This window comes from Haematobia irritans, chromosome 4, assembly GCF_050003625.1.
Source record: "Haematobia irritans isolate KBUSLIRL chromosome 4, ASM5000362v1, whole genome shotgun sequence".
NCBI lineage: Eukaryota > Metazoa > Arthropoda > Insecta > Diptera > Muscidae > Haematobia > Haematobia irritans.
Genome location: NC_134400.1, coordinates 56,330,170 through 56,343,298, shown reverse-complemented (window position 1 = coordinate 56,343,298; position 13,129 = coordinate 56,330,170). Strand labels below are relative to the sequence as shown.

The 13,129-nt window shown below is 33.1% G+C and overlaps 1 protein-coding gene across 1 annotated transcript; it reads right to left on the bottom strand.

Moving 5' to 3' along the window:
• Positions 1–2,005: 2,005 nt before the first annotated feature.
• On the bottom strand, positions 2,006–4,420 carry LOC142234562 (larval serum protein 1 beta chain-like). Its single transcript, XM_075305727.1, has 2 exons — positions 4,208–4,420; positions 2,006–4,138 (listed from the first exon to the last, which is right to left on the bottom strand). The coding sequence occupies exons 1-2, from the start codon at positions 4,418–4,420 to the stop codon at positions 2,006–2,008; spliced, it is 2,346 nt and encodes a 781-aa protein (XP_075161842.1).
• Positions 4,421–13,129: the final 8,709 nt, after the last annotated feature.

Below are 13,129 nucleotides of genomic sequence, written 5' to 3'. Positions count from 1 at the left end.
TTTGTTACAAAAGGTTAGCGTCACTGAATATTACCTGATATTTGAAGATTCCAAAATGAAGACAAATGAAAGGGTTGTTATTCTGCTGGTGTTTTCTTCCTTTATACACCATCACGACATTGATTGTTATTTTCAAAAAACGAAAAATTTTCTCACTAATTTAAAATAACAAATATTTTATATATTTTATTTGCTATTTATTATATTATTTTACCATATTATTTTTTAACAATCTCTCCGTATACCAAAACAACGCGATTCCAACTAGAAAAAACAACCGACGCGCAAACATATCGATTACACCCACGCGCAAACACATCGATTACGATGACAGGTATCGATTACAGGTAGACAATAGAAATTTAGGAAAATTTCCTATATTCTAACAAGTGTGTTTCCTTAAGTTTTGAAAGGATTGCATACTTCTTAGTACGAATGAACTAAAATATTTTTCTATGCCAAGTGTTGTTCGTATGTATGAAAAACTTTCTATTATAAAGGAAGTCGCAATTATCATTTTATAAGAAATTTTACTAATTTTGAGGAAACTTGGTTTTAGTTCGGTTTTTGTTTATTTTTACGAATGCTTTGTTATCGGTAAATAAAATTTTCTTTTTCAGTAGTAAATTCTTATACCCAGCGAAGAAAATAGTATGAGTAAAATTCCATGCCTTATTCTAGTTAATGAACTATTCCTAACTGCTTACAGTTTAGGATTTTTTTACTGAAACGAGTAAATTTTATTATTTTTCACAAAAATTTACCTTGATGGAAAAAAATGGATAAACTATATTGATGAAAATTTTTTCCTTTAGTTTCGAAGGCACTTTTTTCTGGGTGAAGATAATGATTTATATAGTTTATTTTTTTAACCCTTTAGTTGTTACTGATCATAATTGTATGTCTATGCACAAATAAATTTGATAATCATACTTGGTTTTAAGCTGAAATCAAAACCTCAATAATGATTGAAGAAGTATGAAGTATTAACTTATGTGTATCATCCCTGCCAACAGTTTTTGAATTTGATGGCGCTTCTGAGAATCCTCGCAAATCCTATTGAGAAGTTGTACCACGCCAAGTTACTACAAAAAAGTATAGCATGAGTGCAATTATTAGGTGCCTTTTTTAGATAAATTTAGAACGACGCCAATAAGAGCACCTTCAAACTATCAGAAAAAGGGCATTTTAAGATAGTTGTTAAGGAATCATTGTGGTTAAGTAAAACACGATTGTTTAGATGTTTATTAATTTGATTAAACATTTATAAATTCTTATAATCTCTTATATTCATAACATTTATACGACTATTACATCACATTTAGCAATTTGTGCATTAATAAAAGAATGATGTTGAGTTACAAGTATCAAGTTACTGGTTGCATCGTCTCAGCCAGTGTGTTTATTCTCGATGAAGGTAGCGTGTCTGGAAAAATATCTGAAAAACTATATATTGTTCACCAATATACCTTACAAATTTTAAGCATAATAAATATGTTTTCAGCACTTCATTTTTCATTTTTATTTATATAAATTACAATATGCTTGGTGTTTCACAAAATATAAAATGGCTCTTGTAACAATAGTGATGGCGAAATACTTACGTGTACATTTCGTACTTTTTAATACGCTTCCCTCATCACAGTTGGCGATTGTTTAGTGTCACTTACGAGTCTGTGATAGCGATGAGGATGAAATGGAACTTTGAAATGCTGGCAGGGATGTTGCAATTAGTTTAGACAACACTTTCTCAAATAAACCCAATTTTTTTCGGTGGGTTCATTTATTTTTTTGAGGTTCAGAAACTGAAATTGTGATCGGATTTTGTTTACAAAACTCTGTAAATGTCAAAAATGTGCAGATGGCAATGTTGTAACGATGATATTCTAAACAAAACAAATATTTTATACGGTTTCATTTGATTAAAAAAAAGATTCATTTGAAGTGAAAATGCTATATACGAAAAATTGTCTTAACTACATAATCTTAGTCAGTGATTTAGTATTTAGTAATATTTAGTGTAATAATCATTCGAGAATGAGTAGTCGAATTTTCCAAAATCCTTGTATTCGTTCTCAATGTAATATTCAAACTGATCGTGATGGTATATTTCAACATCCTTGAAATACATGTTTGGAACAAAGAATCCATACTCATCGATTTCACGATCGAAGGGATAAAATAGGGGATGGTTGTCAGTATAATGGCCGCCATAACCAAATCCACAAGAATATGAAGTTTGAATTGGGTCGCTTGTATACTCCGATGAAGACTCAAAGGGACTAACCATAATGAACATGGTCATGGGCATACCCTGTTTCCAGCCCCTTGGCAATAGTAGACGGTCTGGGAATAAACAGTGAGATTCACTGAGATCCAGTGGGAAATCATATTGTCCCTCATATGCCATCATAACGTAGTTATATAGTTCAGTATAGGTTAGACGATCCTTGTAAGTCCAATAGAAATCGTTCGAACTGTGAGTGATAATATTTTTGCCCACGTTCAGATCAACAACAAACTTATCAAGGGTAAAGAAATTCTCACGATTGTCTACAATGGATATAGTTTGCCCGTATTGATCATATTTGGGGGCAATAAAGATGCGTACAAATGCCTTTTGGTGTTTTTCTGACTCAATGGCTAAACTGATGTTGAAGGGCTTATGATTGAGACGCATTTGACGGGCCAATAGGGTTTTGTCCCAAACAAAGTTTCCATCGATGAATGTCATTTCGTCATTTAACAAATTGGTGACATCAAAATCTACCAAATCGAAATGTGTGGCCAATTCACTAACATGCACCTCCTTTATTGCAACGCCTGGGAAGGAGAGCTCCTCCGTGGTATAAGGCTTTAGGTGATTCTTAAATTGGAAGAAAACATTGACAATTTTTTTGTGGAACATATAGAACAAGGGATCGCGCATCATGGTCTCATAGTTAAGTAGGACATTTGGCTTAATCTCCACATCACTATGCTGGACATTGGAGAGTTCCATGTGACTCAGCAAATAGTAGTAATTGAAGAAATATTTATCAAAAACATCAATGTTGGCCTGCATTAAGTTTCCTATATATTCGATAGCATTCGGTTTACGCAGATTAATGATCTGGCCATCGTAAGTCTTATAATAACCCATTTCAATGATATCTTCAATTCGCTGGAATGCATTGTGGATTTTGTTGAATGTCTGTAGATTGGCAAAGGTTTGGAATTCATAGTAATTCTGGCGTTGGCTATAGCCTAGTCCATTGTAGGCAATCAATTGAGGATTGTAACCATATTCGATGGATTTCATCCAGTGGAACTCGGGAATTTCTCCAAATCCATGAGACAAACATTCCATATAGTATCGAGGCATTAGCTTTTGCACATTGTAAATCCAAACTTCTCCACGACGTTCATTCAAACCAAAGGTCTTGCGATCCATGAAGAAAGCCTGGTCCATATTCATGTAATACCAGTAAGTGTTCCAGCCAACATCTTCGGTGAAATAGGATAGAATGGATTGCTTGTTGTAAATGTCTATATCTCGTGTGTAATCAACTGGTGTCCACCACATTTTCACATTCTGCATCATAGTCTGCCACATCTTCTCATCATGGAATTCATAGATATTTTCACGCAGCATAAATTTCTCTTCAGCATACCAATTCTCCTCAAGACCCATCAATTTCCACCATTGCCACATCTTCCAGTCCTTCATGTAAAAATATTTATTTGGCATATCGTATTCATTGTCCTTCGAATAGACATCATGGATCTCCTTCTCATACATGATGTATTTGCTCCAAACATCGTAATCGAACTTTTCAGCTGAGTAAACTAATTTGCTGTTGAAAAAGTGCTGTGGAAGAATTTCATATACCGAGGGAAGTATTAGGCCACGGAAGTCATCGCGATGGAAGACCGCCAAAGTGAGGGCGTACACAAACATTCCTTCGTTGACATGCATACGAGCCCAGCAAACATTATGAACAAAAGTTTCCCAATCCTTAGCATAATAGAAAAAGTTGAAAAGACCCCAGGCTTGTTTTTGATGCGATTTCACCAATGCCCCAAAGAATTCACCTTTTGGCAATAGAACTCCCTTTTTGTATGATTCCCAGAATTTATCCATGTGATAGTCATAGTACTGTATTGTAATGAAATAGAATGATTTTTAAAGGGGTGAAAATGACAAACAATTTCATTTAATTATTACCGTATAGAAAGATTTGTTCACCACGAATTCATTGCCTAATTTAATCCATTCTTCAAACATAAGTGGGTCCTCTACGCGATAAACAATTTCCAGCAGAAATTTTTCCTTTTCCAAATATTCTTTATTGGCAATTTTGACTTCACTGATAGATGACACATTGGTAGACGCCACAACCAGGCTGATGTAGCCCAAGAAAATTAGAGTTAATTTCATGGCGAAAATTTTTTCCCAACTGCACTAGTTTTAGTCCATTGACTAAAGACTATTGAAGAAATTGCAACTGTCAAGACTTTATATAGGGGGATTCTTATCGCAATGCAGAAACGTTTTTATTGCAATAATCTTTTCCAAAATTTCGATCTCATGTCATAGCTTTCTCCGCATACATTTTGAATTCTCATTCATATCAGCAATATTATTATGTTAGATGTTAAAGGTCAATCAATATGTTAGAATACATCCACCATTATCCCTCAAAAAGTGATTTCTCGAGGACCATTTAAAATCAAAATTGTGGCCTTAATTCAATACAGACGTATCTACGTATTTGCAAATATTCGTTTGCTTCATACATATTCCCGATACCTTAGCTTGGCAAACTGGATTATTCAGATTGAAATATGTACACTCAAAAAAAAAGTGAACTCACTATTTCACTAAATCCAATTTAACTTAATTTTAGTTCATGGAATTATTATGTTTGGAAAAAGTTTCCTTTTCTCTTAGTTAAATGAACTAAAAAATGGGAAAAAATTATACACAAATGAAGTAAAAAGTTTTACTAAATTCGTACTTCTCACAAAAAAGTTCATTATTTCTTTAAATTTGTCAATTTTATTACAAATGGGCCCATCATGAATTTCGTATGTCACTAAAGACATTCTTGCAATTTTGAACTCCAATTTTTTCTTTAAAACTAAAAAAATTTCTTTAACAAGTGAAAAAAATTAATTATGTCTAACAAATTTTCTCTATTTCACTAAAGCCAATTTAACTTTATTTTAGTTCATGGAAGTCTTATGTTTGGAGAAAGTTTCCTTTACTCTAATAATTTTTTGTGTACGTTAGTTAGATTAACTAAAACCGAGGAAAAAAATATACTCAAATGAAGCATAAAGATTAACTAAATTCGTGTCTTCCACAAAATAGTTCAGAATTTCTTTAAATTTGTAAATTTTACCAAAAATGCGTCCATCATGAACTTCGTATGTCACTAAAGACATTCTTGCAATTTTTAACTCCAAGTTTTTCCTTCAAACTACAAAATTTTCTTTAATAAGTAAAAGAACTTAGTTATGTCTAAAAAATTCTCTTGAATTTGTCGAAAAATATTTACTTATTTTTGACATCGGCGTGATACCAACGTTTGTAATACTGTTTAGTTAAAATTTTCTACAAATATTCAAAATTTTCTAAAATTAACCGAAAGTTTTCTTCCTGGTGGGTTCTCTGTTTTTTCAGTGTAGCATAGCCTTTACTTTTCCTTCATTCCGGCATGTCCCGGCACCCATATGATGCGGATCCTGTTGTTTTGCGAGCACTGTGGTCAGAGTTGGTAGAATTCTACCAAAACTGGTAGATGTTTTACTATTTGGTAGAATGGTAGAATTCTTATTATTTTGGTAGATTTTTCAAAATATTCCTCTCCAACTAAGAGGTACATCAATTTCTTTAGAAATAAAATGTTGATAAATTTTTCCATATAATAAAATTATGACAATATAATAAAATATAATAAAATTATGACAATTATCTATAGAAATGAAAATTTGGCAATAAAGTTTATAGAAATAAAATTTTGTAAAAATTTTGTATAAAATAAAATTTTGGCAAAATTTTCTATAAAAATAAAATTTTGGAAAAATTTTCTATAAAATTAAAATTTTGCCAAAATTTTTTAAAGAAAAAACATTTTGGCAAAAAATTCTATAGATAAAAATTTTGCCAAAAAAATCAATTGAAATAAAATTTTAGCAAAATTTTCTATAAAAATTAAATTTTGGCAAAAAATTCTATAAAAAAGGTTTTGGCAAAAAATTCTATAGAAATAAATTTTTGTTGTTTTTTATTTCAGCTTAAAACCATACATTGACTAAACTACAAGAGTAGCTTAACCAACAGAGGAAAAGAATGTTTGTCAAATTTATTTGGGCAAAGCCCTATAGACTGCAAGATGGTTGGATGGACGCACGTTTCGGAATTACCACATTCCTCATCAGCATCCTCTACTTGCAGCAAAACTATCAACCAATTATCAGAATAAATTCAGGCAGTTTATTAAACCCAACAAAAACCACACTTGAACCCTCCGAAAAAAGGTTTTACATTGATAGCCGGCTTATGCCGAAATAAATTCGAAACAAACTAAATTTTTGGCAAAATTTTCTATAAAAACGAAAATTTTGGAAAAAAACTTTCTTTAAAGCGAAAATGTTGGCTATAGAAATGAAATATTGACAAAAATTGTTATAGATGTGAAAATTTGAAATGAAATCTATAAAAGTTTTAATTTTCGTGTTCGGTCATACTATCAAAGTCCATTGTGATTAAGTTCTCTCATGATGGTGCAGGCTAAATCGTTAATATTTAAAATTCGAATCATTTACAAAAAACACGTTTTCATAATAACCACAAAAATTTGATCAAAAACTTAAAAATAAAACATCTTAAAAACATCCACCAGATCACCCATCGACTTCCCTATTATCCTTCGATGGTTCGTCATGTTTCGTGTTTCCGTCCATTCTTCCAATATCTGGACCCGTTGTAAAATTTCTATGGTGCACTTTCTCTCCATTGATGTCCATCAGACGATCGACGCCGCAGCAAAATATGGAGCACTATTTCAGCAGACCCGCTTTTGATTAGCTTCTAGACAGCTCTGATATAATTATTTTTAAAACATCTATTAAGCGATAGTACTGGCGCTTATTATTCTTTTTCAAAAGCTAAAGAACGGTAAAAGTTCGTATTATAAATAATAACTCTTGAGATTTAATGATTTTATTGATTTCGTATTGTATTGATTCCGAGTCAAAGAAGCGGATAATTGAAGCAAAGACAAATTTAAGGCACAATTCTTTTTATACCCTCCACCATAGGATGGGGGGTATATTAACTTTGTCATTCCGTTTGTAACACATCGAAATATTGCTCTAAGACCCCATAAAGTATATATATTCTGGGTCGTGGTGAAATTCTGAGTCGATCTGAGCATGTCCGTCCGTCCGTCTGTTGAAATCACGGAACAAGTAGTTGTTATTGATGTAGGTCGGTATTGCAAATGGGCCATATCGGTCCACTTTTACGTATAGCCCCCATATAAACGGACCCCCAAATTTGGCTTGCAGACCCTCTAAGGGAAGCAAATTTCATCCGGTCCGGCTGAAATTTGGTACATTGTGTTAGTATGTGGTCTTTAACAACCATGCAAAAATTGGTCCACATCGGTCCATAATTATATATAGCCCCCATACAAACCTATCCCCAGATTTGGCTTGCGGAGCCTCTAAGAGAAGAAAATTTCATCCGATCCGGCTGAAATTTGGTACATGGTGTTAGTATATGGTCTCTAACAACCATGCAAAAATTGGTCCACATCGGTGCATAATTATATATAGCTCCATATAAACCGATCGCCAGATTTGACCTCCGGAGCCTCTTGGAAGACCAAAATTCATCTGATTCAGTTGATATTTGGTACGTGGTGTTAATATATGGCCTCAAACACCCATGCAAAAATTGGTCGAAATCGGTCCATAATTATGTATAGCCCCCATATAAAGCGATCTCCAGATTTGACCTCCGGAGCCCCTTGGAAGAGCAAAATTCATCGGATTCGGTTGAAATTTGGTACGTGATGTTAGTATATGGTATCCAACAACCATGCATGAATTGGTTCATATCAGTACATAATTATATATAGCCCCCATATAAACCGATCCCCAGGTTTGACCTCTGTTGCCTTGTGGAGAAGCAAAATTCATCCGATCTCGTTGAAATTTGGTACGTGGTGGTAGTATCTGATATTTAACATCCATGCCAAAAGTGGTCCATATCAGTCCATAATCATATATAGCCCCCATATAAACCGATCCCGAGATTTGGTTTTGGAGCCTCTTGGAGGAGTAAATTTCCTCCGAGTCAATTGAAATTTGGTACATTGTGCTAGTATATGGCCGTTAACAACCATGCCTAACTAGGTCCATATCGGTCTATAGTTATATATAGCCCTCAGATAAATCGATCCCCAATCACACAAAAATTGGTCCATATCAAGTTCATAATTGTATATATTTAGCCCCCATATAAGCGACCCCCATATTTCAATCCTGGCTCCCTACGTACTGTGCAAAAGTCCATATCGATTCGTAATTATTTGTAGACTTACATACCTTTTGGTCTAATATATACCACGTGTGGACTAACTCACAATTTAGAAAACGATTTAAGATACCACAACCCAAGTAATTCGATTGTGTATGACAGTCTTTCGTAGAAGTTTCTACGCAATCCATGGTGGAGGGTACATAAGATTCGGCCTGGCCGAACTTACGGCCGTTCATACTTGTTTTTTTTGTTGAAGAATAATACAATCTTTCTTTTAATTAAAAATTCATTATTTTAAAGAAATTGGTCCTTAATATTGCGTAATGGAATTGCAAAATGGAATAAACCATTACTTCCAATTTCACAACTTAATAGAATTTTTAAGGTGCCCTGCAAGGGACAGTTATCCTTACCACTCAGGCATCAGAAAATTAAAAATCTTTTTTCAACTGTATGGTCCGGGTTTCTTTCAATTAAAAAAATGAAATATTAAAAACTGAACTACAGATTTTATTGACCATTGTGAAGAAATGGGAATACAGAAGAAAAGAAAATTGACATTTTTTATACCCTTCACCACTACTGTGGTACAGGGTATAATAAGTTTGTGCATTTGTATGTAACACCAAGAAGGAAAAGTCTGAGACCCATCGTTTAGTATACCGATCGTCTTAGAATTAAATTCTGAGTCGATTTAGCGATGTCCGTCCGTCTGTCTGTCTGTCCGTCTGTCTGTCTGTTGATGTATTTTTGTGTGCAAAGTACAGCTCGCAGTTTTAGTCCGATTGTCCTAAAATTTGGTATAGGGTCCTGTTTCGGCTCAAAGACGATCCCTATTGAGTTTGGAAAAAATCGGTTCAGATTTAAATATAGCTGCCATATATACTTTTCACCGATCTGGTCATAATTGGCGTGTATATCAACCGATCTTTCTCAAATTCCGTACATCCGAATATTTTATGAGTCTCGAAAAACTTGCAAAATATCAGCCAAATCGGTTCAGATTTAGATATAGCTCCCATATATAGCTTTCGCCCGATTTACACTCATTTGCCACAGAGGCCAATTTTTTGCTCCGCTTTAGTTGAAATTTTGCACAGGGAGTAAAATTAGCATTGTAGCTATGCGTGTCAAATTTGGTTGAAATCGGTTCAGATTTAGATATAGCTCCCATATATAGCTTTCGGCCGATTTACACTCAAATGACCACAGAGGCCAATTTTTTGCTCCGATTTAGTTGAAATTTTGCACAGGGAGTATAATTAGCATTGTAGCTATGCGTGCCAAATTTGGTTGAAATCGGTTCAGATTTAGATATAGCTCCTATATATAGCTTTCGCCCGATTTACACTCATATGACCACAGAGGCCAATTTTTAACTCCGATTTAGTTGAAATTTTGCACAGGAAGTAGAATTAGCATTGTAGTTATGCCTGCCAAATTTGGTTGAAATCGGTTCAGATTTAGATATATCTCCCATATATAGCTTTCGCCCAATTCACACTCATATGACCACAGAGGCCAATTTTTAACTCCCATTTAGTTGAAATTTTGCACAGGGAGTAGAATTAGCATTGTAGCTATGCGTGCCAAATTTGGTTGAAATCGGTTCAGATTTAGATTTAGCTCCCATATATATGTTTTTCTGATTTCGACAAAAATGGTCAAAATACCAACATTTTCCTTGTAAAATCGCCACTGTTTAGTCGAAGAGTTGTAAAAATTACTCTAATTTTCCTAAACTTCTAATACTATATATCGAGCGATAAATCATAAATAAACTTTTGCGAAGTTTCCTTAAAATTGCTTCAGATTTAAATGTTTCCCATATTTTTTTACTTAAATTGTATTCCACCCTAGTGCATTAGCCAACTTAAATTTTGAGTCTATAGATTTTGTAGAAGTCTATCAAATTCTGTCCAAATCGAGTGATATTTAAATGTATGTATTTGGGACAAACCTTTATATATAGGATGTGATATGGTATCGAAAATTTAGATTTACAAAGTGGTGCAGGGTATAATATAGTCGGCCCCGCCCGACTACACTGTTAGAAAAATATGTTTTTCATATGTTCCGATATAAACAAAATGTGTTTCGGGCACGATTTTAAACCACAATATATTTAAGTGCGAACATGTAATGTTCCTAAACTAGCACTAAATGTTTGGGACATCTATGTTAATATGTTAGAATATATTATGTTTGGGGCATGAATGTTTCATAAAAATCATATGTGTGAATACAAACATATATAAATTTACAAAATTTCGACTAAACATACATATGTTGTGATATTTTATTCAAAGCGACAGAGAGAGTATAGAGAGAAATAGAGATGGAAACCGGGAGAGTTGACGAAAGATATCAATATAACACAGCAAAAGAGTCAAAAGAGAACAATTTCTGTGAAACCGCTTGTATGTTGTTTCGGAAAACTGTTTTATGATAAGGCCAAAAATTTGATATTTTTAAGTCTAAATATTATTTAATTTGAATAAAGAGAATATACATTCTGAACCAAGAGAATAGACATTTGAAAAACAAACAGCTTATGTTTTCGCCTTGAGAGCAGCATTTTATGTATGTGTGGACATGTGTTTTGTTTATCATTTTGGCATTATGGGCACAATTTTTTTCTTGGTTCGCTAAAAGAAATCAGGGGTCTTCATAAAAATAACGAAAGGGCACTATACTCCTTTTAGAGTTGGGACAGTAAAATGAAATAATGAGGAAATAGTGAAAAATTACACAGTAAAATGTAAAAAAAAAACAAACTTTAGTTCCTCTTTATTAAAAAGTAGTCCACGAGGAGTTGACGGACACCATCAAATATAAAAGCGGGCATTAAGTTCGAGTTTTACAGCTAAAACAATTTAAAAAGTTTATTTTCTTTAAAATGAATTATTAAAGAAAAATAAAAGGAATTTTAGAGCGATGGTGTTAAATGCTAGTAAAAAACTGTTCACTCCTAAATAAATTTATGTTTATATTATAAAATTATGTATGTATGTTTATACTCGACTCCACGTTCTTCTTTTGTTAGTTTTTGAATTCCTTCCAAATTTTAATGTTTTGTACAAAAACAGTTTTTTATTACAAGATTGTTATTTTTGCAATAAAAAATAATGTTTTATCCAAAAATCAGTCAATTTCGTTTATATCAAGCACTGTTACTGACTATAAATCAATAATAACGCACATTTCGAAGTTTCATTCTTAATTGGTTTGATTCATACCTTAAGAACAGAAGTTGTTATGTTTCTATTGGGAATTTTCATTCTAAGCCTTATTATGCTCCCTCTGGTGTTCCCCAGGGTAGTGTTTTGGGCCCACTTCTTTTTGTTTTATTCATTGATGATATCAGTTCTTGTTTTCGTTTTGGAAATGTTCTTTTGTATGCGGACGATTTGAAGGTTTTTTCGGCCATTAATTGCAGTAATCACATATCTCAACTTCAGGACGATATTAATCGCCTATATAGTTGGTGTGAAATGAATCGCTTGAAACTGAATATTAGAAAATGCTCGTACATTCGTTTTTCTAGGCGTCTATTGACCATTGAATCAGAGTATAGTATTAATAACATTTTATTACGCAGAGTTGAAAGTACTTTGGACTTGGGAGTGGTTTTTGATTCGAAGTTCACGTTTAACTTGCACATTGATTACATTGTTCCTAAGTCATATTCTCTCTTAGCTTTCGTTATGAGAAATGCTAAAGATTTCACAAATCCGTACACACTGAAATTGCTATATATTTCTTTTGTTCGGTCTAGGCTTGAATATGCTTCCATGGTTTGGAATCCTTTCTATTCGGTTCATGTTAACCGCATTGAAAGAATTCAAAAGAAATTTTTGAAGGCTTGTCTTGCTTCTCTTAATTTTCAATCACCTTTACCTTCATATGAATCTCGGTGCAAACTTATTCATCTAGATACATTGGTCAATAATCGGTCTCGTTGTTCTGTTTTATTTATATTTAAGCTAGTGTCTGGTTTAATAGATTCTTCTTTTCTTTTAAGTCTTATAAAATTTAAGGTACCTATTCATATTCTTAGATATGAGGAAACTTTTTATATCTCTACTCATACTACAAACTATTCCAGAAATGAGCCCATTACGCGTTCGCTTTTTGAATATAATGCTGTAAATGCTAAACTTAATTTAGACTTATCAAAGTCTTTGAAAAAATTTAATGAAGTACTAGAATCTTACTACTTTTAGTTTACGAGCTAGTCTGTAAGGATTTTTGTATATCCATAGACTTAAATAAATAAATAAATTAAAAAAAAAATAATATAGTATAAATATAAATGTGTAAATTAAAAAAAAAAAAAAAAAAAAAAAAAATGTTCGGTCGGAGCAGGGATTGAACTCACGACCCTTTGCATGCAAGGCAGACATGCTAACCACTGCTCCACGTGGCAAACAAATGTATGTTTCTGTTAAATAATGTTATGTTTGCATGGGCTCGTGGGCGCTGCAAACTATGCTATATAAATGTAACTTAAAACGATAATTATCTACTGGCGACTATAACAGCTACGTAGCCCAGTGGATAGTGTGTTGGCTTACAAACTGTATGGTCCTC